Source organism: Rhopalosiphum padi, chromosome 1 (genome assembly GCF_020882245.1).
Source record: "Rhopalosiphum padi isolate XX-2018 chromosome 1, ASM2088224v1, whole genome shotgun sequence".
NCBI lineage: Eukaryota > Metazoa > Arthropoda > Insecta > Hemiptera > Aphididae > Rhopalosiphum > Rhopalosiphum padi.
Window position 1 is genome coordinate 4,874,304 of NC_083597.1, and position 27,891 is coordinate 4,902,194.

The window sequence follows — 27,891 nt, forward strand, 5'->3', positions numbered from 1 at the left end:
CATTGTATATAAAATACGAAATTCAAAAAAACACATTATAATATGGAAACTTCTTGTTGAAAATTACAACGAGTTATTGAGTTTTAGAATAGTTGTACTGGAAATTGTTATTTTCAAAATAAATAAAAAAAAAAAAACACTTTTTCCGATAACATACATCTGTACAACAATAAATTGATATACGTTCTCGAGTAAAAACATTATAAAAAAAACTTTAATTTCGCCCAATTATAACAATATCTGTGTTTTGAGTGGCTAAACAAATATATGATAAACAAATGCATGCAAATACACTACATAATGGATTGAAACGTTAAAATACTATATAACTACGAAACTTACGGTCTATTTGATTAAGTTCGGTTAACTAAATACATTTAGTATCATTTTATCTACTATACTACTGCGGGTACAGTAATAATGATTGCTATCAGCGACCTTAAAATATGACTAAACCCTATAAATTGTTTATCGATACACTCGTCGTTAATTAAATTTGCTTTCATTGTACATACACACATATATATATCAAGTTAATAAACCCCTTAAATACTTAAATCTATAAATATGTGTGCGTATAGGATAAAAATATTTAATTAACAAGAAGTTTTATCAAATTTTCACACTAATAATACCTATTTTTTTTATAACAGCTCGTTGTTGGTTTTAATAATATAAATTTCCCATTTATAATTATTCCTTGGTACATAAATAACTTGTAATTCAACACACAATATTAAAAATTAAACTCTAAACTAAAAACTAGGTACCCACTTTGTTTATCTCGATTCGATTAAAATAATCGGTTGTAATAACTCCACGTTACTAAACCAACACCAATTAAAAATTGAACACATTTTCCGTGGGTTTATTAAAAACTTAAGCTATTAATGATGTCGGAGGTAAGTAATTTAAAGTGATTTTAAAGGAAATCCGTTGCCATCTCTACGTGCCGTCACACGTATAACACTTCGAGTAGGTATACAGGCATGTAGATATAAAAGTTATGTACAACTTTGTAAAATAAACAATATTATGACACAAACTACCGAAGCACAATATTAAAATGAGAATTTCTACACGAATATTGCATATACTTCTTTTTTCAGTCATTGATTTATAACTTGTTCCAAAACAGGAGTCTCGACAACTATGTATTTATCGGAATCTACATTTACCCTCTACCAATACGCGAAAATGTCATCTTTTTATGTCCAATAACATCGTATTAATCATGTGTCATTAAAATAACGTAAACAATACTCAATATAATATACATTATTGTTGTATAGTTCGACAGTTTTTGCGAGTTACGTCTAATCAGCAGCTGCGTGACTGCGTAAAGGGGTGATCTGTTAGAGAGAAAATGAGAACTAGAATAATACATTTTGTCTGCGGTACGCGTCTACTTTGCAGCTTTTCGATTATTCGGTACGATGCGCTTAAACGAATGAGATTTAAAATACGGCGAATAATAATAATAATAATATAACATTGTAAATAAAAGCAATTAAAAAAAAACTCTAATTATTTTTAATTTAATGTAAATCTGACTTGAGGTTTATTTTTTCCGCATATTAAATTAATGTTAATCAGTATCTTGTTTAAAATACAATCGTGAATATCATGGCGACTATTATTATTCCCGAATTGCGTCCATTTCACACGAGAGCTAGTCACTTGGGTTTAACATAGTAAGGTTCAACAATCGTATCTAATACACTATCCATATGAAGAGATTTTTAACACTACTTTAAAGTACATTCAAAATTATAAATTGTAAATTATATGTTATCTCATCTCATTATTTAATTTTATATATTAACTGTACATGCACATGCATATTAATTGTAAATGCGGTTTGTAAATACGAGTAAATAACGTATACAAGTTAATAACATTCGTCTTTGAACAGCATTGAAATAATACCAATAATATTTACCAAGCAAATCCTTGTTAGATTATTGAATTTTTCAGGTTTATATCTCTGACATACAAACTTTTGTTTTTAACTCCCCTCCCTTTTATCATCCTACATAAGTAAATGTTTTACGTTCAAGTTTCAACTGCACAAGACCGTGCGCTCCATTTCTACGTCTTAGATAATGATCGTAAGCACTGGCGTTTTGTGTAAATGTTTCGCAAAAGTTTTGAAATGGAACAAAGGAATTAGAAATTATGTTTCATTTATAGTTAACCGTGTAAGTTCATAAAAAATAATTTGAAAAATTTTAAGAAATAAATTATTTACTGTTTTCGCTTAAAATGTTTTCATATAGTATACCTATGTAATATATTTTATTTTACTTACATGTAAATAAACTAAACTAGGTAGCTATTTATAGATGATTATTAAATACTAAGGAATTAATCTATTATTTCATATAAATTATTTGTTTAGATTATTACGAAAAAAATCATATTTACAAGAAAAAGATAATTTTTATATTAATAGTAGTTATGTTTTTATATTATAATATCTTAAATACAACTTTTAAAGTAAATTATGTATTAAATTGTTAACGTCAATTGCTTAATAATATAAATTGAACTATATCAGTAAATTTATATTGAAATGGTATTCACACACACGATAAGTAAAATTCTAACTGCTTGTGTACCTAAAGTTATTTGACGAATTCACATTTTCAGTATAAGACTCGGTAAATAACAACAAAGTACCTACAGCTAGGCTACAGTTTAGTAGTACATTTTAGTTTGATGTTTATATATTTAAAATTTATTCTGTTAAATGTAAAAATATAACCAATATATTATTTAGATCACAGTCTATGAAAAGATAGATTATCGTTGGAATGTTTAAGACCATCTGGAAAGTATCCTTTGAGCCGTTTATGACGTAAGTATTGATATATGAGAAAATAATTTAATTGATCATTAAAAAGTAATTTACATAGTTCTGTAATGCATAGTTTCTTCTGTACCTACTACACAGTATAAGATAGTTTATAAACAAAGCAGATAAATTAATCACCAACTAAAACGCTGTAGGTATTGCTTTATAATTAATGTCCATCTTAACACTTGACAGTTGACATATGTCTCAATACATTATATTATATAATTATATATGAATATATGATAAATATATATGCGTGAGAAAAATTTTAAAATTATAAGTACATTTATTTTTATTTAAATATTTAGATACCTCTAAATAGACCAACGATTCTAATTGAAAATTTAATTATTTTTTTTACCATAAATATTACACCTTAAACTAAAATTTGACCTATTTGAACTTAAATATCGAAAAATTACATTAAATCTATACAAAAAAAATTAAAAAACAAATTTAATTAAGTTCTTCATTTAGTATACATCATTACGTGAATATGTTGGCTCGTATGCACATAAAATTGTCATTAAAATATATAAATGTATTAATTAATAATCAATGCATGTATAGAAAAATGAAAAATGATTATATAAATTAATTATCGAAACAATGTAGTTAGTTATTTTTAAATTAAACACATTATAGTCGGTAACTGTAGAACTAGATTATTAATAAATCACTCAAAAACTTAGTAGTTTATATTAGTGTAACACAAATTGTATTTTATAACAATGAAATAATTTGTTTAATTTTATTTCATTAATACTTAAACTTTAAATTCATAAACACCAGAAACTTTGACAGGATATTAGGAGATATGTGTATTCAAGATGAATAGGTAGCGAAGAAAATAGTGGTAATTTAATCGTATTTACTTTGGGATTTTACGATTCTGAGTTTAAATTTCCATCATCAGTGATGTTCAAAACGCCGACATCTATTTGACAAGAAACGGCAATGCGTTTGATAAATGATTGTACATTCGTATATATAACCCAGAAGAGGTGGCCTCTACCTAGGAGGCTATCACTACTTTTATTCGAAAAGAAAAACATCGCGATCTCTCAATCAACGTTTCATTTTTTTTATATAATTACCATACAAAATAATATTATTATTGTTCAGTAAAAAAAAAAGTATATGTTCAAATAAATAAATATCAGATTATAACGTCAAACAAAATAGTTTTTTGATCAACCGTTATTTACATTAACGACTATCTATACATTTTTTCATGAAATAAATAATATATTATTATACAAAATTATTCATACTTGTTCCCATTTTTTTTATTTAATGATGAATCTATTCAAATTCTAATTTTTAGATTTTTTAAATGATTGAGATTTTTTTGTTCTACTCATTGAGTGTCCCGAGGCAATACCAACTTCTATTTTTCAAATAAACTCCCCCCCACCCCACCACTAATTTACTGTAAATTATTCAGTGAATATATTTAAAAAAAGGTATGAGGAGGCTAAGTGAATTATCATGTATAGTATATTTTGTACCTATGTAATAAGAAACTCTCATTTCAAGTAAGATCACCCGAATAGGTAAGTTATATAGCATTTATTAACATTATTGTAAAAGGAATTTTGGCATGTGTGCAATAAAATAATTTGCATTTTTATATCTTCGCTTGATATTATATACTTTGGGTGGTTTTTAGTGTTTTAACGTATCTACGTTTGTTCGGGTAAGCCTAATATCTCTTCGACAACGCTGAAAATGGGTCTTGAGAATGGTAAAAGTAATGTCCAATAAACAAAAACTATCTGTTTTTTTTTTTAAATACAACTTAACTGAAAGACGCGTATTGTGAATTGTTTTAGATCGGAAGTATCAAGACAGGGATCCTTTATAAATATTTGTGGGGGCAATAGCACCGTTTAACTTGGTCCGTTCGACTTGATTTACTTTCAACGTTTTATTTGTTTGCCCGAGTATTTCGATTGATTCGCAGTGCTCGGCACTCCGTAGTCCTCTCGGAACAGAGAAAAATCCAAAGTAACAATCAATACAGAATCCCAGCCATCAGTCCACGCGTGTGACAAGAACGCCTGACAGTTTTACATGCTGTCGGTACCTTACAATACAAATAATCGGCTTGACATAAATCCTGTATTTAACGCGTGTGCTCCATAAATGATGACACGTCATGATAACTAATCGTGTGTAAAAAAAAAATGCTCTCTTTTAAATTCGCGGTCTGCGTTGTTCAGCTATTATACTTTAATTTAAATATATATTTATTTATTATTTTCATTGATGCGTACATTTATTAATTAAACATATTAGTTAAAATGTCAAAGAATGATTTTCAAAATAAAACCATTTCAACTCATCCCTTTCAATATTTGTTTTTCGTAAGTCAAATTAATATTTATCGTAACTTTTATTTTTTATTTTTATCGCATTTATTTATTGACGATCACGTTGTTCCGTATTTTCTATTTTTACTCGTAGTATAACACGTACACAATATACACAATGTGCCTAAACATAAAAGTGTTCGTTGGACTGAACAACAAAAAATATGACTTTCTTTACGTTTCCTACATGACTACATGTATTAGGTATAACATGTTCACTTTACTACAATAAAGTGGTATATAAAATTACAATAACGGCCATGAATACAATGATAATATTAGTTTTGGTGCTCGACACCAAGATTAATATTTATGCAAGTCTTTTCAGACTTATGGAGTAGGTACATTATCAAGAAGAATATACATAGGTACTTAACGATATTTATGATTTTTATACTTTATTTCAATCGATTATGGAATGTTTTTTCTCTTCCACTTATTTTATCCAAATGCGTTCGTTCTTCGAATTCGTATCGGAGTTTTATACTCGTATATTTATTCCAGAGGTATAATGGCTACGGAGATGGTAGTAAATTTCCTCCCTCATTGGCCATCATTAATATTTATGAAGTTTTGTTTTTTGAAATAAAATACTTCACCTAAAAGTTATAGTTCACTAATATTTCAATATATTTTAAATTTTATCAATATACGAATATAGAGATTAATGATGTCTAAGGAGGTTTTGTTTTAAATAAATTCAAACCAAACCTAAAAACTACAGTATTCCAAAAATTTTAAAAAAGAATAGTAGATAAATATGTACATTAAATATTATACAGAATACTGAATAGTAGAGAATTTACAATTTAAGACTATTATAATAATGATTGAAAATATGAGACTTTCTTATTAAATTTTGAATACAAGTGTGTTTGGTTGTATTTAATAAAATATAGTTCTGTTAAAGTTACTTTTGTACCTATAAATAATTTTGAATTGTTTATTTAAGGATTACAATGACAAAATAAGCAAGTTACAATTAATTTAACATAACAATCGATAAATAAATTACACGATATATTTATTTTTTAAATATTCGTTATTTTAAATGTAAATTTATTGACTGTTATATGTAATACTTAATCTTTTCTTAAATAAAACTTTCAAGAGCTTATAATATTGTACCCAAGATATTGTACTTGTGTATTAATTATTAATATTCTATGATAATGAATAATAGTTATGTTATACTTTTAGACTGGATGACTTGAAAATACTTGATTAATTCTATTGGCAGTAATTAGCCTAGTTTATAGTAAATCATTTTAATGTATCGTTAAAAAAATTAAAAATTTTAAAATCACAATAGTAAGACAATAGTATAATGGCTATATATATAAGTAATTCATAAAGTATGAATAAAATAAAGGAGTTGACATCTACAGTTATACTTAACTAAAAAATCAACATTATTATATTATATTATGCAATATAATATATACTTTGCATGTACAATGTACATCATGTGTCTTTTAATTGTTTAGGCAACCAATAACTTTATACATAATAAAAATAAAAATTAAATTAAATGATAGTTTTGAGTATTGAAATATAAAAAGCATCCGAGAGAGTTGGCAAATTCATGCGGGATCGGCTAAGTACTTAGAAATATATACATTATGTATTTATGTACATAAATATTAATAGTATTTTGATAAAACCAACGAAAATTAGAATATAAATTCTTATAGATCTTAATACTTATGCATACAAATATTTTTTTCTTTTATATTTTGTACTCAAAATTAGCACAATGATTCAGTTCAGGTCATTAATGGGTTGAATGAAATAAATTTGAATTAATTATGACTTAAAAATATAACATATAAATTCATACGAAATTACTTGTTATGTATTTAAATCACATAATTATTGTGAACGGTATACGACTTGCAAATTATAATGGTTTTCTTATTATCTAGATAGCCGTAAAAACAGTTAAATAATTATGGCTAGGATTAATATGCAATAAAAAGTGGTAAAATGTATATTTTTTTAAATAAAAATAATAATATTATTAATCAGTTATCACATATTATTATTATTATTACATACGTTAGTTACAGTATAATATTATATTGATTTTTCAAAAAATAATAATCTGTGAATTAAACCCATTATAATAAATTTATACAGGCTGGAACTTCTTTTAATATTCTATTAAATTTGACCAAAATTTTTACCAGACCCGATGAATAGTAATATTTTTTTAAATGAAAAAAAAATGGTGATTTCGTTTTTTCTAAGTAGTTCGCAAAAATATAAACATTAAATGACGTTTTTTGAAAAAAATAAGCAAAAAAAATTATTTTACCCAATTCACAACGAGCCAAGTTGTGTAGTAAGTTAACAACCAATTAATTAAGGCTAAAGAAAAACAAAAGTAGCAAATTATAGAAATCCTAGTCCAAATTATAAAAATTTAATATTATATAAATTTCTATTTTGCAATAACATTCCATGAAACTTCGTTATAATAAAAAGACCATCGAATACTGTATGAATAATGTTAGACGATTGAACTGTATTTTTTAAGGTCATCAGATATCGTAAATTTAAACAATAGAATAGGGGATCTAATCATATTACGTTAGAAAAATGTTAGAACGCTTTGATTGACTACCTGCATTATTGTAAAGCGTAAAACCTGCAATAACATGTCACGTCCTAGACAAAACGTTTTATTATTTTCGTAGTAATGAGATACCTAAGGGTTTGGAACATAAATCAGAAGAAGATTTTTGAATTATTTGGATTTCCGTATCTATTCGTTAATCGGTTACTTTGAATTTTTACTCCTAAAAAAGTTTTTACAGTTATCTATAAGCATAAGTTTGGATACAAATATCATTATTGTTCAAAGGTTACCCCAGTGGTAAAAATAGTTTTTAAAGTTGAAAATATATGTATTTTCAATTTATGTTTGTAGTGTTGTTTACTGTATCTTGTTATACTTTATGCGTATATATTTTTTTTTTTGTTTATCACTGCATAAATAAAATGCTTTGATCCGACTTCTCATTATTATACATTTTTTATGATTCGCAATCGATGTCAACATTATAAAAGATTTACCGCATTGTGGTAATAAAAAAATACGTTACATTTGGAATAATTTCATATTTATCGGTAACTGTAATACACACAAACCTAATTAATAATAATCGATTGAATATAAATTTAAAAATATTATTGGTTATAATGTTAATATTCGTGTTGCAAAAATGTAATTTATACGATTCAATGTGTATTTATGAGTTATGACATATTATACGTACATGGTTATACCAAATTTATTACTTAATAGGGTTATCTATTACCCCAAGTCCATATTAACTACCTACATCGATAATAAGGCACTAATAAATAATATAGTAGTACACGGTAAATAGGTATTTATATTAATGAAACTATTTTAGGTAAATATAAAATATTATATGATATTTAAAATAATTTGAAAAATATAACAATGCCTATACAAATAAAAACCTATATTATGTCGATTATAAATGTCATTTTTGAGATCCACAGATTTTATAATACCTAGCCAAAAAATGTATGACCTATAGTTTCACCCTATTTTGCAATAACAACATCGTTATAGCTAAGATCCATAACCACCACGACTAATATCAACAACGTTATTTAAAACAATTTTTTTTTACTATCATTACATTTATTCAAATCTAAAATTCTTAATATTACCTATAGAAAACCACACGTTTTACCTATTATTTTTAATCTCCATGTTATCATTTCTCTAGTAATATTATACGGATCACATATTTACGTCCAACATAAAACGACAACACACATACTAAATTAAGGGGAAAAAGTATAGTTATTAATGATTCTCAAAGAATTAATATTATCTACAAATTAAACATATTAAATATATATTAATATTCATTATAATAATATACTGAGAAAAGATAAATTTATTTTTTCTAGTGTAATTATGTCCGTAGTGTAGTTAAAAGAAATAATATTTTTATTAAAAATATATATAATTCATATAATAGTAATACATTTTTATTTAGACTTAAAAAAAAATATACCAATTTTTAATTACATCTATAATATAAAATATATATACCTATACTATGCTAATAAATGAAAAAAAAAGTATGACAATTTTATTGGTTAACTAAAAAAATAAAGTCATTAATTTTAATCACATAGAATTTTATGCGATGCCTGACATAGCAAATAAAGGCTTTCCTTCGTCTACTCCATAACCAACGTTGTACTCTCAAAAAGCCATAAATATCTTTGAATAGCCTCTGGGTTTGACTTCCATACAATAATATTAGAATTGGGTCTCGAATAAACGAGAATTTATTTTTCCGATGGACCTTTATGGTTGATCATTCGGATTTTCTACTGTCTTTTCTAGATGGTCAGTTTGAATATTAATGTTTTATCTGTTTGTTTTATATATGTCTGTTTTTAAATAGGTTCGATTCAATCAGATATGAAAAAATTTCATATCGAGCGAAAAAATATATTATCAGTATTCAGTATACAAAAAGTCTGATATTATATATTTTATGTATATAACTATAAATATAGAACAGTTATTTAAATATTATATTTAATATTTATACATCTCAATAAATAAAAAAAATAAAAAATCTTATTTGATATTTTTATGTAAAGAATTCAAAAGAGCACATTGTAATCTTCAACTGCATAGGGTGTGTAAATTAAGTGAGCTATATTTTTAATTTACTACACAACAGTAAAGGTCTGGCAAACTAAAAACTGACGGATAAGGGTAAGAATTTCAGACCTATTGTGATAACGGAGCACATTATATTGTTCCTTTACAAAATTCTGACATTAACGAAAACCTAAGAAGGAAAAATTAAACTTTTAATCTCGTCCTTTTTTTTTATCTAGTGAGTAGCCATAATACTTGACTAAATCAAATCATAAGAAAGTAAAGCTGCTTATGTATTTTGGTTTTCTATGCTGGAATTTTACTGAATAATAAAATATTTCACAAACAACTCAAAGCAACAAAAACAAGTGGGTATTATGTTTAAGAACATTATATCCATCTAGAATTGGAACCAGAAAAATAAAAATAAACTTGTGATTATACCTCCTTTAACAAGAATTAGGTTAGCACCTTTAGCTAAAAATAAATTTTAATATTTTAAACAATACATCAATTAACATTATCAAAAATAAATATATTTGACTTTCGCTTATTTAAATTTGATCTATCTATTCTAAAATGTCGGATTTAAGACAGGATTTCCCCAAGATAAAAATAAAACGATACTATTTAGCATGTCAAGACTTTTAATCGTTAGTAGTCCGTTGAAATATTACACCAATAAATTCCAATGATTTAAATACTTAAGCGTGGTAGTGGTACTACAAACATGTTTTTCCACTTTATACAAAATGAAAGAAAACGATGATTGTGTTCGTATATAATATATATATATACATAAACACAGATTAATTTCAACAATAAAAACAACCATTTTCTGATATTACCGTAGTAACTGCACAGATTATACAGACTACAACTATGGTAACTGTTTATGATTTTACCATAAGATCTATATCATAAAATACAGTATATATAACGTCTTATAACCAAACCATATATTTACATTTAATTTCAGTATATTTTAAAATCAAACTTCATTTTTAAGTATCTGTATTATATTGGAATGTATGTATGTATGTATGCGAATACTAGCTTAACTCATTGCCCATATCCAAATTATTAAACTTTTACATCGCCCAGAACAAAATGTTTTTTTTATGGGTATCACTATTAAATATTTAAAAAAAAAACCATCCCAGCATATAATAAAAATAATTTATTGTATGAGAAGAAAATAATACCATTTTGTTAATATTTTTTGTATTTTATACTCTAAAATTATTTAAAAAACCATTGCCTTCAACAAATCAGCAGAGCTTTACAGAAAACATTACACAAACATATTTGACTTGGTTAAATATCTACATGCTTGCCTGTGTATATTATTGTTTTCATTGTAATTTTTCAAACTAGTTTGAAATATGTTATCTTAAAATTATTATCTATGTTCAATTTATAATAATGGGGAATATAGCTATAAACTTTTTGAATTTTTCACTGCTCCAAAAAGTGTTTTGTCAAATCCGTAAAAATTAACTCATTATTCCAAATCTGGGATCTAAAAATTTAAATTTAAAAAAAATAATATTTTTCAGGTGACCTTTCATAAATTGAGTGCCCCTTAGAGAGAAATGCGTAAATGTAAAAAAATTCCACCAATACACTATAATATCTTCTCTAGGTTTTGGAGAAGATTAGTAAACTATTATTTTCTTGTTTCTCTATCTTTAAGTAATTGTACATTACATATTATGCTATGATAAAATAAAAATGAAAAATCAATATCTGTCTAGTATTATAAAGGCGTTGGAAGGGAAAGTTTATTATTATACTGCCCTCCTAATTTGCATAAAATCATCAAATGGCGTGAGGTGCACTGCGCAGGTGGTTAAAAAATGCCAGAAACTGTTCGTGTGCTTCGTTCACGTGTTAAGTGCGCATTATACTTTTTAATGTGATTCCCATTGGACGTAATATTTCAATTTATTGGGTCACGCCAGACGCCAGTAGTCCCTTTGATCAAATTACATTAACGCGCGAAAAAAAGTAATGATAACAAAAACAAGAGACCATGTTAACGCTTCTCGTAGTTTTTAAGCTTAAATTAAATCAATATCAAACAAAATGTGTTGTTCAATGCGTCGATCGTCATTAAGTTACATAATATCAACTTTGGATTTTAAACTTATAATATTTATATTTAATAATTTAGATTTGTGTATTAATAGTTTTTTACTAATTTAATATGAATAGTAAATATATATCTAAATAATATAAATAGTTTAAAAATTAATTTAGGTTTTAAGAATTAATTTTTCTCTCAATCATACTTATGACAAACTTACAACAAGTTTAATAGTATATATTTTAAGAGCTAAATTATATTATAAATGATAATCTCAAATGCTAATGACTCCGCAATCGAAAATATGCAATTAAGTTAATATTTTCACAGATACACACAAAAACAAAAATGTAATAAAAATATGTACAATTCTATTATTAAATTTGTACTTACTCATACTCATATAGGTACATTAAATTTATTGTATAAGTATAAAAATTATATTTTACAGTCCATACATTATTAGATTATCTATTACATTATTTCTTTATTTAAATTTATTGAACTGATTACGTCATTATTTCACGAAACGTACCTAAAAATTATTTATAGGTACAAAATGTATTTATTATTAAATTTTATATTGAGTATAAAATAACACTGATAGTAAACACAGCTCTGAAGTCTAATCAATACTTTTCACCCCCTTTTTAAAAACAATCGTGTTTATTTTCCAGTTGTTATTATTTACTTTTTTTTACTTTTTAATTATTCGATAATAAAATTGACAATTGATTGATCTTGTTATAGCAGTAAAATAATTTCTACCAAGTACCATACTAGCTCATATTTTTTAATTACAAATATAATTCTTAAAAAGACTTCATTGTCTATAATTATTAAGAAAAAAAAATGAACATAGTTGTAAACCGAACTAAAAGAAAGATTGACTAAATGTCAATTAATATTAAACTTTATTAATTTGGAATATATATGTAAATATATAAAATTTGATTCAAAAATTATATATATTAAAATATAATGTTCATCAAAACGCTTAATGTTTTATATACTATAATAATAAATAAATGAAAAGATTTAATGAAAATAAATATTGTTGTATAATTTTATAATAAAAACTTAATTTTTTTTTTTGATTTTTCAATACGGTTTTAAAAGAAAATATCAGCGCTAAAACAATTTCTAATCATATCAACAACAAGTCTTCAATATAATATTATGTTAATCAATCATTATATTAAACGGAAAATTTGTTTTTTCTGCATAATATTATATTATGGTTCAAAACGTACGTTAATAAAGAACTCAATGGTTTGTGAAATAGCTTAGGCACGAAAAGAGATGATTATTATATTTTCAAAATTAAACACAATGGCAAGTTAACGAGTTGGATGTCACATATTGGGTCTCATGAGTGGCCAAGCCAGTTAGCATTTGAAAATTCCAAAAACAATAGAAGTGGGATCAAACACATCCAATCGCAAAGTGTAGCAAAAGAACATTTATCTATTAATGATCGCGGGTCGCAGAGATAATAGGAAGTATCATTTTTCAACGTTCCGTCAATATACGTCAAATAGCTGTCGTTACAATATATATTGAACGTCAGGTCGCCCCCTGTGGAATCTATGGTTCACATGACGGACATCCGATCGGAAATACGATAATCGGCCCTCTTTCGGTTTTAGATTTATCCACTTTTCGAAATATCCATTAACAAGTTCCACTGATCACTGATTTGCACCAACGTGTAACACTCATTAAATTATACAGCAATTATCATTATTCTATTATTTTAGCAAATGTGTTTTTATATTTATTTACTTTTGTTTATATTTGAATAAAATACGAATCCTAAAACCCCAACGTGAATCACGAATGTATTGTTTATTATTGAATCAGCAAATCCAGATCGTGCCTATCGTAATAAAATCACAAACATTTTTAAATAAAACAAAAAAAAATTAACGCGTTTATGTAATCATAACTGGCAACTGTGGTGAAACGTGTCATTTAAATGAAAGCGTTCGTCCCTTCAGCAATTACAGTTTACAATAACCCCGAACAATAATTAGAAATCAGTCAGTATTTGTAATTTACATTCAGGTCACAAAATTACACTGTATAGAAATAAAGTTACATTTTTTAATTCGAAATAATGACACGAACAATATATATAATTATTAAATTTTTGAATTTCGTTGAATTATATATTTAAATAACAAAAATTTAGTGTAACTATTTTGAATTTACTTAAAATTATATTTATTTTTATCTCAACTGCCTATTATTTAAATTTTAACGATTAACAAATATTAAACAATATTGGTATATATTACTTGTATCTTATTATTTACTTGATTCTATAATTTTTAATAATTTAAAGTTCTAAAATTATGCCAAATTACCTAAAAATATGCATAACGTTTAAAATTTCCGTATGATTTATAATGATAAAGATATAGTTTGAAGGACTTTTTGATGTTGGTACTGAGTATTAAATCTATACTAAAATATTTGAATTATACAATGTTAAGTGGACGCCACTTTGAGCCCACCAAGATTTTCATCGTTAAATTTCTCACGTTTATCGTTACAATCAACTCCAGATTAATAAAATTAAAACATGAGTTAATAACTAATAAAAAAAATTATTTTAACTTATAATATTAGAATAGATAATTTTCGGTATTTAATTACACATATCCGCATTCCAATGAGAATAAAATAAATATAAAATTCGATAAAATCATATAAATAGTTATACTCTTCAGTTTGTATTTTAAGTTGAGTCCTATACTACAATTTTAAAGATAAAATTTTTTTTTTACAAAATAAATTTTGCCATGCCTCATGTGTAAAAGATAAATATGATAGATATAATTCGATATATTGTTGTTCTGTTTCACTTATTACATTAAAGTTTGAACAATTTCGTTTTAAAACAATATGGGATATCGATTATATTATGTAATTACAAAAATATAACGATACTAATCAAAACAAAAAAAATACATTTTACGTAAAAATACAAATACAAAACAAAATAAAAATTTTAAAATTAAGTTAAATATAAATATATTTTAATTTAAAAATTATAATCTCGCGGCGTTCAGGATAGGCTTTTTAGCTACACCACGTCATAATATTATTATGAATGTAACGTGATTTTCCCGATATCGCATAATATCAATAATTTAAGTTTAAGCAAGCATTATTTTCAAATCTATTAATCTTTAATTAATTGTATTTATAAAAGTTTTTAGCAACTGCATAACTATTTTATCTGTATTTCGTATATGTATAGTATACATTCTTTAATATACAAACAAAGGTAATCGAAATATAATATTACATAAATACTATTACAGAATAATTCACCTAGTATAATCAACACATTTTTTCTGCTATAAAGTAGTTTTTTAAAATCTAAGTATTGAATTTTTTAAATATTCTTAATACCCTATTTTCAAACTATTAAGATTTGATGCACTACCTATTTAAGGAGTGACCAGTGGTAATATTATAAGATCCTTCTTTTCTAATGTAAGTTATTTAATGAATAAGTTTTCTGAAAATGACAACATATCTAAATCAAATTTCGAATAAGTATTTTTTGAATCTTATAACTATGTGTATAGTTATAAGATTCAAAAGAATAAGAATAAATGTATAAGAATAAATAATAATAATGTATAATGTATAAGAATAAAAACATAACGTGTTTGGAAGATATGAGAGCTATGGTAATTTAAACATTTTAATAATTAATCCATCGAAATTTATAATTTATAAAAATAGATCAAGGATAATAATTTATTACTAATAACAATATTAATAATATTGCATCTATTTTATATTTTTATAAGACCATTTTAGGCATTTTAGGACTATTATCCTTAAAACGAACTATTTTACTTGAAAAACTAGTCTTTTAAATTTTGAATTAGGCACATTTTCAACAAAAAAAATATCCAACAAATAATAAACAGTATAAAAAGAGGATTCTAACTTCAAAAACAGAAGTTTGCATCTGCAAAAAACTCTTTAAGTAATACAATAATCACAAAAAATTAAAAATATATTTAAAAATTCCAAAAATAACAATGTGAAATTCATTATTAATAAAAAAAAAAAGATAATAGTGTATATAGTAGATACTATATAATTACTATAAACATTTTTAGGATACAAAAAAACACAGACTGAACCATGTGGATATGTTAAAGTATAAAATATTACATTTTTCTATTTTCTATTTTACTGTGTTTCGTATATTATTGTAACGTATTATAGCAGCTATCAAGTATTTTATATACCTATTCAATAATACATTAATATTATTATGGGCATAGTAAAAATAATATTTTGATATGAAAAGCCGCTCTCAATGTGGCATGATTGAAATTTTGCACTAGGACAGTAATGTTTAAGGGTACACAAAAAAAAGTCATACAAATGCCCGACCCTACTCATTATGTATAGTCACGTACTCACATATAAAGTTTATTATCTATATATCTAAAAAGTACTGATATACACGCAGAAATGTATAAGGCAATTCATTAATTATGTCCGATTAGTCGGATGGGTTAATGGAAACTATATTACCCCATCGCAACAAAAAAAAAATGTACATTTATCATAATGAATCACTTCACAAAACGTTCATTGAATGTATCTATTACATTTATTCTAAACAACATTCTATAGAAGTGAAATTACATTTGAGTTGTATAGGTATATGTATACCTGGAGTTCCAAAAAAATTGTATGTACCGTATTTTGTGTCACTAAACAAATATACAGGTGGTACAGTATTACATGTCATCATCGTTCAAAATATATATATATATTTATTTCAAACATCACGAAAAATACATGAACAAATTATTAGAAAATATTGTTAGTTTAAGTTATGGCAATGTATCTCGCACACTTTATTACTTAAACATATTTATTCTTATTCTTTACACAATGGTATACCCGAGTTGTTTTCATGATTTATGAATATATATTATGTTTACCTGTCAGTTGTACATATTTTCAGTGTACACAAAATAAGAAATCTTAAGGGTGTGTTATACTATGAAAATTTCAAGATTAATATGAACATATGGGTACATACGTAGGTATCACGTTTATATTTTATTATAAAAATAACACGATCAAAATCAGGAAAAAAGTCCATTAAATATAATATTCTATATCGAAGAATGTTAAACTACATTAAAAACCGCATTAGTAATTAGTTGTGTTCCTTAATAATATCAATGTATTTTATATTTGGAATCAAAAAAAAAAAAAAATAATAAACTTAGAAGTATTAAGCGACGACAAAAAAATATTAGCCTAAAACCAAAATTAATTTAATAAATATAAGATTTCATGTAAGCTGAGTTATTAACTATTAATTATAATATTTGTAAACTCCAAAATTAAATAATATACGAATGAATGTAGTGTATAGCAAAGATTAACATAACCCACAGTATAGTAGTTATAATAATACAGCATTGAATAGAAGTGCGTAATATTTAATCAAAAAACGTATTGACTTATATAATCTGTACATGGATTAAAAGCAGCTTTTAATTTATAAATATCATAGTGTACAAAAACGAATAATACAACTATTGTGTACAACGTTTTTAATATTATTAGTATTTTGTTATGTTTTTCATTGTTATTATTTTAGTGCTTTCACAATTAAAAAAATAATAATAATGATTGCAAGAAAACTACAAATGCATGAAATTTAAACCTAAGATATAAGTGTGGTGGTAATATTATACTAAACAAAATCAAAGTATTAATAAATACCAAAATAATGAAATATAAAGCTCTGGTTTAATTAAATATGACTAATTTATGGTTACCATTAACCAAACTATATTAAATCAATTAATATATATTTAAAACATGACTAATTCTAAAATTAAGTTAAGTTTATATTCTAACGAAAATGCTTTTATTAATTTCAAAAAAAAAAACAAACTACTACGCGTATTTGTTATACATTTTAAATTGTTAATCTAATAATAATCACTAAAAATTAGTATTATAAGCTATTACGACTGTTTCACTTTGTAACTATCTAAGAACAAACGTACAACGATCCTAAAGTTATTTCAAATGAAATTCTTCCAGCATTAAAATGTTAATTACTCAACTAAAGGTCATTTTCAGTCGGCTATATCTTTTTTCTCTTGTTAAAAATGTTCTATTATTTTCCACGTAGTAACTCTTTTTCTCGTTTTCCTTTTTTTTCTTTAGAAAGAACAAACTTAACAGTACACCAGAAAATAAGAATTGGAATCTATAGGTTCTTTTGACAGAAAATAACTCAGACATTTGTAACATCATAGTTTTCCCATGTGAATACCACGACTTAACACCTACCTACCAGTGAAAAATGACGAGGGCAGTTCCCCCTCTCTTCCTTACAACAACACCCTATACACTTAAAAGTGAAAATGAATGACGTACACCTACTTGATTAAACATCATTAGTACTAAACACTCGCATAGTGAAACAGTATATAAGAGTAACTGTCATGACCGCTAATTAAGCTTATTAATGAACCGACACGTCGTCCAATGATGTTCGAGTTTAGTCGGCCACTTTTGTTTTCAAGCGAATATCATCGAAAAATTACAATATCTATGTGTAAAATAAACCCGAGTAAAATAAAAATCACATGTACCGTGAAATATAATAACCATTAATTAAAATTATAAATATTTCTTTTAAAAAATAACTCAATTGATGACATCACAAAAAGATGCTATTATTATTATTATTTATTTTTTTACTTTACGTTCAGTAATTGGTTTTTCTTTTTATATACTATATGCACACTAATAAAATCGTGATACCTAACTCAATAATATATTCACACAATATCCACTGGATATAATGCAATAAGTGTATGGGTTGGTAGGGGATAGTAATATATAGTGTCGAGTGAAACATTTCATTAAAGAAGCCCTCCGCGTTAAGGATACAAATTTAACATACTTTTTAGCATTAGACTGGGCATTTATTGAAAGTGATTATAAAATGATCACATTGTGGATAAATGCATTATTTATTATCGTACCCAGTATGTCCTATACCCACATGCCATGATACGTTATAAATAAATCAACAATACTATATCGATACCTACTCGATTGACAACTTTAATATTATGAATAGATACTCGTAGACGTGCTACATCTACAACTTCTATAATTGCATAACCTACTTCAAACTTTTATTACATTAATATCAAACTGAACAAATGCGTAGATTATATACTCGTTTTAAGACATAGTCGGCGTTAATTTTATTTCACGAATAAAAGCGTACACTCATAAACAATTTTTTTGTTAAGTTTATTGTAGAGTAATCGCTAAATCTTTAAGGAACAACCGCGAGTAAAGAAAACCAAATAATTTAATAACTGCAGAAAAAAAACTGAACCCGTTCTTGATTACACGGAAACATTCTCATTATTTATATTATAACAAACAGTATTTTTAACAACTGTTTCGAAACATTCAAACATAAGATATGTTTAAAACGACTACGCCTCGTAGAAACTTTTATAATACACTTGACTTAATCGTAAATCTAAATTTCCATACTCGTATTATACGTCTCGTTGTAAACGCGAAATAATATTGCGCTTTTCGTTTGTACCAAAAGTATTGTGCATTGAGATGTAAATATTATTATACACACATTCGTACACGCGTATAATTAATATCTTCTTATGTTATTATGGCCGTGTGCTGGCGGGTAGTGCAATTATAATGAATTCGGGACGTTACGCCCAGTGTCTTCCACAAAAAGTTACACGTCCGATATTCCGCCCGAGACGTGGATTTTTCCGTTCGCATTTATTATTTTAATTTTTAAATAATCTTATACGAAAAAAAAAACCGATGTCATTAAAACGATTTCGTTTCAACCGAGCTAGCCGTTATATATTATTATATCATAACGGTGTATTATAGCAATCGATCCGCCGGTAGTGCTTATATTAAAAAAAGTTTAAATTAAAAAATCGTCTGGCGGGCAATTCGTTTAGGTGATTTAGACGGCGGAGCGGAATGGTCGGGTGTGACCCACCACGTGGGTCGAAACGAATTTCGGACGCGATTAATTACTAAAAATAAAATGTATGAAATCGACACCGACCTGTTTAAATCCCCTGTACATGATGCGGATCTCTTGTCTGGTGAACTTGGTCTGCCGGCACAGGTCCTCTAGGGCGACGGGCCTGGGGTGCGGAAACGCAGACGTGTTGTTCAGCTGTTCCTCGAGCTCGATTAGCGTCGCCTCTTCGATGATCGGGCTGTCGGGGGGCGTCGCCATTGCACGGTGGCCCCCCAATCGTTCACCGCCGTTGCTGCTGCAGTTGCTGCCGCCGCTGTCCCGTCAGCTGTTGCTGCGACGGCTCGTGTTGCCCCACACGGCTGGGTGGTTGCTGTTTACGCTGTCCTGCCGGTCGTCGCACGCTATCTGCACGCGCACTGGCCACCCGATGATGGTCCGCCCCGGTGCACCAGTCGTCCCGGCACGTCATCGTCCACGACACGGACGACCGGTGTCCGATCGGCGGCGGCGGCCACCGCCCAATTGTGTCGTCGCACGATTCAATATTTCGATGGCCTCCGAGTCACCTGAAACGCGACGAACGTGCAATATTATTACATTATACTGACGAGTTTTCGCATCCGCGTAAAACGGCCCGTTAACACTAAAATTCGCCTGCCAAAACGTGTCTGTGCATGCGCGTAATATGTGCTCCCGGAAAAATCGTGTTTACGGTTATTTGTTTACGATTTTTAATATAATAATCGATTTTTTTTTATTTATAATTTAACGCAGCGGTTGGTAACCTTTTTAACCGCGGGGGCAATATTTTTTTTCGAATTTTCATCATCGAGGACCAAATATTAATGCGCGGAAACACTCGGCAGTATACTCGCACGTGCACAAACGATTAAATACCGTATACGTTATATCCAGAGTGATTCGTCGTGAGCTCTCCCCCTCGATTTTTTTCATTAATAATAATTTCGTTCAAATTCTGATTTCTGAAGTTTTTAAATACGTGTAGATTTTATTTTCTAATTATTAAGATTTTTTGGTAGGTACTAGATGTGTCCTGTTGTGGTACAAACTTTTATTTATTTTTCAAACACAAGAATCCCCATTTCCTCTGTAAATTATTTGAAAATAACTTTTTCAAAAAATTTTAAACGGTTAATTCAAAATTCAAATGAGTTACTTCGCAGTTTTAAAAATGTTTTTACTAAAGATAATTTTAGTCCTTAAGAATGATTTTACAAAAATATAAAATAGATGTTACTAAAGTATTTCTTATAGTATAGTATTTTATCCATAGACCATTATTACAAATTATAATAAATGTCTGTAGATATATAGACATCGGATAGATTAATATTAATTAATACAATAATGAAATCATCATATAGTTCCCATTTCTTCCAAACATATGATCATGAAACTATTATCCTTAGTACCCACGGAACAAATAACTCAAAACTACTCATTTACATTTTGATTTTGATAGATCAAAATGTTTAGAAAAATTATCTGCTAAATAATTTACTACTGTAAATAGTAAAAAATAAAGAGTCTCATTTGAAAAACAAAATCTTGTATCTCCACAACACAACTCCTTCTGTAGTAAAAAAATCTCAATAATTCGAAAATATGGTTATTAAGAATATTTCAAAATTCCAAAATAATCAGATTTTGAATAACTGCGTTATATAAAAAAACAATTTGTTTTTATTTATATATACATACATATTGATAATTTATTAAGTAAATAGAACTAAATTGTGGACAATTTAAAATATTATTGAAATATCGCGGTAATTTAACATCTTTTTGTGGACCACGTCAAATTACTTCGCTGGCCTTGGATTGCCGACCCTCGATTTAACGTTACGTTAAATAGTGATCGTAATCGGTTTATCCTAATCGGTTATCAAATTTAATTAATAAGACATTTTTAATTTGATAAATATTTCTCACCTCCTAACCGATCATACAAAAAATGAAGTGATTTTTATTATTACAAAAATATTAACGTATGATTTAACCGAACATTATTTTTACTGTAATGTTAAGCCAACGTTGTGCAAAAACTCCCTAATATGAGTGAACGAAAAGATATTAAAAATAAAAAAAACCTGTTAAAATCCGTCCGGTATAGATCCGATCCTATCCGACCCTATTGAATATGCAAAATATAATGCCTCGACAACGGCGTTTAATTCGCATATACCAATATTACGTCAACTAAGCCCGTTGGCGATCGAAGGCAGTTCGAAATAACTAAAAACGTTTAAAAATTACAGTACGTTTTAACGCTTTGTAGATTTTATGACGAGAAAAATTTACACGGCTAGCTACATCATCTGCACGTCATGACTCGTTGAAATTAAATTATAAAGGTTCAATTAATCAGTAATAAAATAAATTATCTTGTAAAATCATATCGCCGAACAGCGTAAGTATAAGGCCTTGGACATAACCAAATTGATTCGTGAGTACTTAAAAGAAAAAATTCTTCTCTTATAATCACTATTATAGTACTCTCAAACAATAGATTAAAAAGGATGTGCTCGTCGAATTAAATACATATTATAACCGTGTAAACCTAAATTAAACTTGAATTTAAAAATATATTTTAATGCAGGCATACAGAATTAAAATTAATGAATTATGTTTTCACCTAAACCATTTCCACTTTGTTATTTTAAAAAAATTCACAAGATATTCCTTAATTAAAACAGATTAGTTCTATATTATATTTTGTATTTCATCAATGAGCACAAACTGAATAAAACTTCGTCAAATTTTTTGAACAAATGATTATGTTAAACGTTAAACTTTAATATTACCTATAGTTTTACTAGCGTTAGAAAATCATACATCATACAATATTACTACTATAAGACCCATTAAATTATTTTTTTCACTTTCAGAAATCGTATTACAATAAACCAATCATTCTTATTCGTGTATTTAAACTTTAATAAAAACCATTGAGGTTCAAAATAATATTACAAACAAATGGTATAGTGATATAACAATCAAAATACTTTAAAATATAATAATACATTTTTTTATCAATTCATTTTGAAAGTTGTAAATATATATATATATATATCATAATTTACCAGATATAATACTATTATTAATAATCTGTTTATTTCTATACACGTTTTATACACAAAAAACTGAAGTTATTTACTTATTAACACAAACCTACAATTTTATTGTTTATAACTAAAATATAGAAAATACATAATAACGAATACTTAATAAATAAATTATAAACATATATTAAAAGTATGTAATTCAGTAACTATAAATTATTGACGATATTTAAAAACGATTTTTTTTTTATGCGATTTTTATATCTACTTTTGTTTCCTTTCAAATACAAAAATAATATTAATTACCTTTGCAAACTATATGTATACTATAAATATATTATGTTTTTATTTAACACATTTTACTCTTCAAAATAAATTCTTTTTTATATATAAATTCGTAAATATTATTTATACATAATTCATATAGATAAAATTTTCAACTATACGCATATCAGAATAGTTTACTTATTATAATAATCAATCAGAATTTAGACAGGAGTAGCAGAAGATATATGCAACCATTGCAACCAATCAATATCTATGTTTGAATTTACATAATCTCTCATCAAAACTTCAAAATAGCTATAATTAATTAACGTGTACATTATACATACATCAAAACTTAAAGAAAAATATTTTCTACTATAATATGAAATCAATAAAGCATCAAACTTAAGTTAGTTTAGCAAAATTAAAAGTTAATACAACTTCCTTACGTAAATCTATCTATAGAGGAACATATTTAAAATTCCATCTAAAAAGTGTTATAATAATGTTTAAATAGGTCGAACAAATAAAAACACATCAAATTTAATATTGATAGGAAATAGTAGCTGTTTAAGTTTAATGGAACACCCTTTCAATGCAATGACCTCTATTCGTAGTTAAATACATTATACAGCCAACAGTCCTAGTACAATATACTGCAATATAATATTATAGGAGTTTTTTGTTAGATATAGCATATTATATGTATTGAATATTCAACTGGAATGTTTACAATGATTTAACAATTGAACTGGCCCTTTGTTATTGTTAAATTTAACAAAAACAAAACAAACTTCGATTTATTTTACCTTTTTACTTGCTTTTCTGCCAATAAATGATTTATTATTCGTATCACAGAGGTACATAAAGTTACTATTTTGTTGTTTAATATTATTTTGTTACTTATAATATTTGACTCGTATGTTTAAACTTTAAAATGGATTGGTGCCTTCGCCAAAGTGACCAAGATAAAATATTATACACTTAAACATTCAACTTTTTTTATAATTTTATAAAATATAATTTGTGCTAAAATATATTTCATATACACACATTACTATAGAACCGTCCAAGTCCAGAATTTTCGTATGATAACAAATTAAAGAGCAAACAATATTATATATTTTATTCTACTGCAATGTTTTCGTCCTAAACATTTATGTTTATAGCATAATCATTTAAATTTCAAAGTAAGTACTAAATCTGGCTACAAAAAATAATACTTATGATAAAACACACTTAATGACTTTTAGCAATGCCTTAACACGCATCTAGATTTCAAATAAATATCGCATAACTCCCAATGGTGATTTGGTTTCTTTACGGCATCGCCCGTCACGTTTTTAATTTAATTAAATTTTTTTTTTTTTGGTCTACTGAAATTGCAGCCAACAGAATTCTTAGGAGGATTTTATTCTGATAAGTGGGTGAAATGCGGTTAGTTCCGAAATTAAAGTGGTAGAAATGTTTAATTTCTGTTGAGTAGTAAGTTTTATTCCCCGTCTCTGTCCAGTTAGAACAGAGTGCTATAAAAAAAACAAAAGATGAAGAAACTTAATTAGTCCTTTAAGACGTATTTTTGGTAAGCTTTAGATTCCAGTTTTTTCAGGAACTATGCCAAAAACCACTGGGAGTTCCCTCAATGGATAATGTTTACAATAACTTATAAGTACGAAAGGCCATGAATCACAATAAAGAAAATATATTAGACAATACTTCTTATCATGTGCAGGCCAAAAGCTCTGAACAATACGTCATAACAACTCTATACCGTTCATAAAAAAATATATTTTATAGTCTCCAGTAGTCAGTACTCTTTACACATTTTAAACACATAAATAAAAGATTTCTTTAGAAAATAAAACGATACATTTTTCCTATATTCCAAGTATTTTTTTTCTGGGAAAGTCAAAGACTATATTCCAATGGTTATTTGTATAAAAGTAATATTCATAGATTTTTAATATATTTTATATTTATAAGATATATTATATTCACTTGAGAACTATAAATGTAACGATTATTTTATTGCGTGTAACTTTTCAATAAACTATTTATAATTTTATTTTTATTAGTCTTCACAAAGACAATTGAATACATATATTTATCTTTGTAGTTACAACAATATTTTTATTCACTAAGCAACAGGTTAGATACTAATATAGTAATAATATATTTTATTATTTTACAACATGAATGTATTATTTGTAATACGACAATAAATCAGAAAATATTAATTAAATATAAATACTAAATACATTAAATTAGTTTGAAAAATAAATGATTTGGATGGTTTAAAAACAACTCGAATATATCAATTCGTTCAAATCTCTCGAACTGTTCTCTCAAACATCATTTATGTGTGTGTTTATGTGTTTATAAATATATTTTATCTTAGTATGTACTCAGAAAGCCTTAACATAATTTATATATATATATAAATATATTAATTACTTAAATTTAATATTTATATATTCATATATAAGTACATATTATTATGTTGAACAACTTTCAAGAACAGTAATCTTCTTTTAATTTTTAAATTGAACTTTTTATAACACCAATAATATTATAATTTTATTCAAAAAATGGTTTAAATTTCATTAAATTAAAAATTGAAAGACGAATAATAGAATGATGACAACGTATTTTAAACTTATTCACTATATTAAAAACAGAAAATTGTAGTTAAGGTGTATAAAAACGTATTATGTTCAATGATTTAAAAACTTTATCATATATATTATTACAAAATAAATATATATTAAATAATAATATAAGAGGTGTAGGTAAACACTTTGCATTCTTTTAGTAGACAAATCATTTGCATACTCAACAAGTTTATTCCAAGTTTATTTATTGTATTTATATTAATAAAATACGAATAAAAAACTTTTGATACTTTTAAACCAAGCTATAAATATATTAAAACAAAACAAAACAAAAAATTGAAATCCAATTCGTTAAGATATTATAACGGTGAAATAAATTTAAAATTATAAATAACATACAATGGCGCGAAAAAAATTAGTATTTAATAATATTTACATATCACTCACCAGTCTTTTCGAAATTTTTTTTATTATTGCAGAAAAATAATACACGTGACAGCGCCAATGAAAAGTGTAAAGTTGATTGAAAAAAATAAGAAATTATTAGTGATGATTAAAGAATAACTATTTTTGGGAAAATTGCCAGAAGAGATAGGTATATGTGCATGGACTAACTAAAAAGCACAGTCATGAGCGGTGCCAACAACTTGACTCGAAGCTGCTAAAGCTACTGTGGTCGCCGCAGCTGCCGCCAGGACCCACCGAAGGCGCAATCAGTGTTGCCAAAAGCCCTCGAGACACGGTTTTATTTTAAGGATACTATAAAATGGTAAGGAGCTTGCCCAATAATAATTACCAAGCTATATGACATGGACCAAGCTGATACCAATACAAAATGTCCTAGGCTTATTATTTATTAAGTTAATCAATTCATCAATTTTCGCAACATTTAATACTCCGTTGATACCGATTTATCTTCAGTTACACATAACAATTAGTCAGTTCCGGTTGACAATTTCTAATACATTCAAATTTAGACTTATCTTGAAATTCAAATGTTTGCTACCAGTATTTTTTTTTTTAGGCGTTCTGTTCTACCCACACAAATACAATTTATTATAACTATATGCTTTTAATATATTTAAAATTTAAATTAATTAATTATTTAAAACTAAAGTTGTGTAATCGTGTTTATGCATATAGATGCACATGTAATGAGTTTCAAATGTTTAATATCAAACAATGAAAATTTTATTTTAATTAAAAATCGATAAACTGAATATAATTATACACTATCGTCCAATCAATCTTTAAAATTATAACAGTTTTATATCAAATAAACATACAAACCTTAAATTAAAATAATTTTAATAGTTATTTAATTTATTAAAATACAAAATATAATTTTAATTATTTATTACTTTTTCAATGATTTATAAGGGATAATAAAAAAATTTTGAAAATAACATATAAAGTAAATATTATAAAATAATGTTTGCAACTATACACTATACATATTTAAGTAATAAGCTCATAAATAAATAAAAATGTAACAAAACACACTGTAAACATAAAAAAATATATATATTTTGCATAACCAAACCAAAACTATTAAAACAGTGTATTATAAATTATACCAATAATCGTACAAATATACAATATTATAACTAGACAACATTAAAGGAGCTTTAGCGGTTACTTTTTTTTAGATTAAACATATCTTTAGTCATAGCCTGCTTCACTCGCAACGTACACTCATACACCAATCTGTATAAAACTAAACATCGTGTTTTCGCACATAGAATAGACAAGTACAGTGTAAAAATACCATCATTAAATAAACACACACACGCGCGCACACACGCACACAAGAAAATACAAAAGAAACAAATACCTTAAATACGATTTTATTTTAAACACAAACACGTTAA

The 27,891-nt window shown here is 26.2% G+C and overlaps 1 protein-coding gene across 1 annotated transcript in view; it reads right to left on the bottom strand.

Annotated features, from left to right (window-relative positions):
* The window catches only part of LOC132917234 (Kv channel-interacting protein 4), a 45,408-nt gene extending 18,732 nt beyond the window's left edge, over positions 1-26,676 (bottom strand). Inside the window, exons 1-2 of the mRNA XM_060977874.1 lie at positions 26,468-26,676; positions 20,140-20,624 (exon numbers count right to left, since the gene is read on the bottom strand). Of these exons, the coding sequence (XP_060833857.1) occupies positions 20,140-20,316 (177 nt within the window). The 5' untranslated portion in view covers positions 20,317-20,624; positions 26,468-26,676. The remainder of the gene's footprint in view (positions 1-20,139; positions 20,625-26,467) is intronic.
* Positions 26,677-27,891: the final 1,215 nt, after the last annotated feature.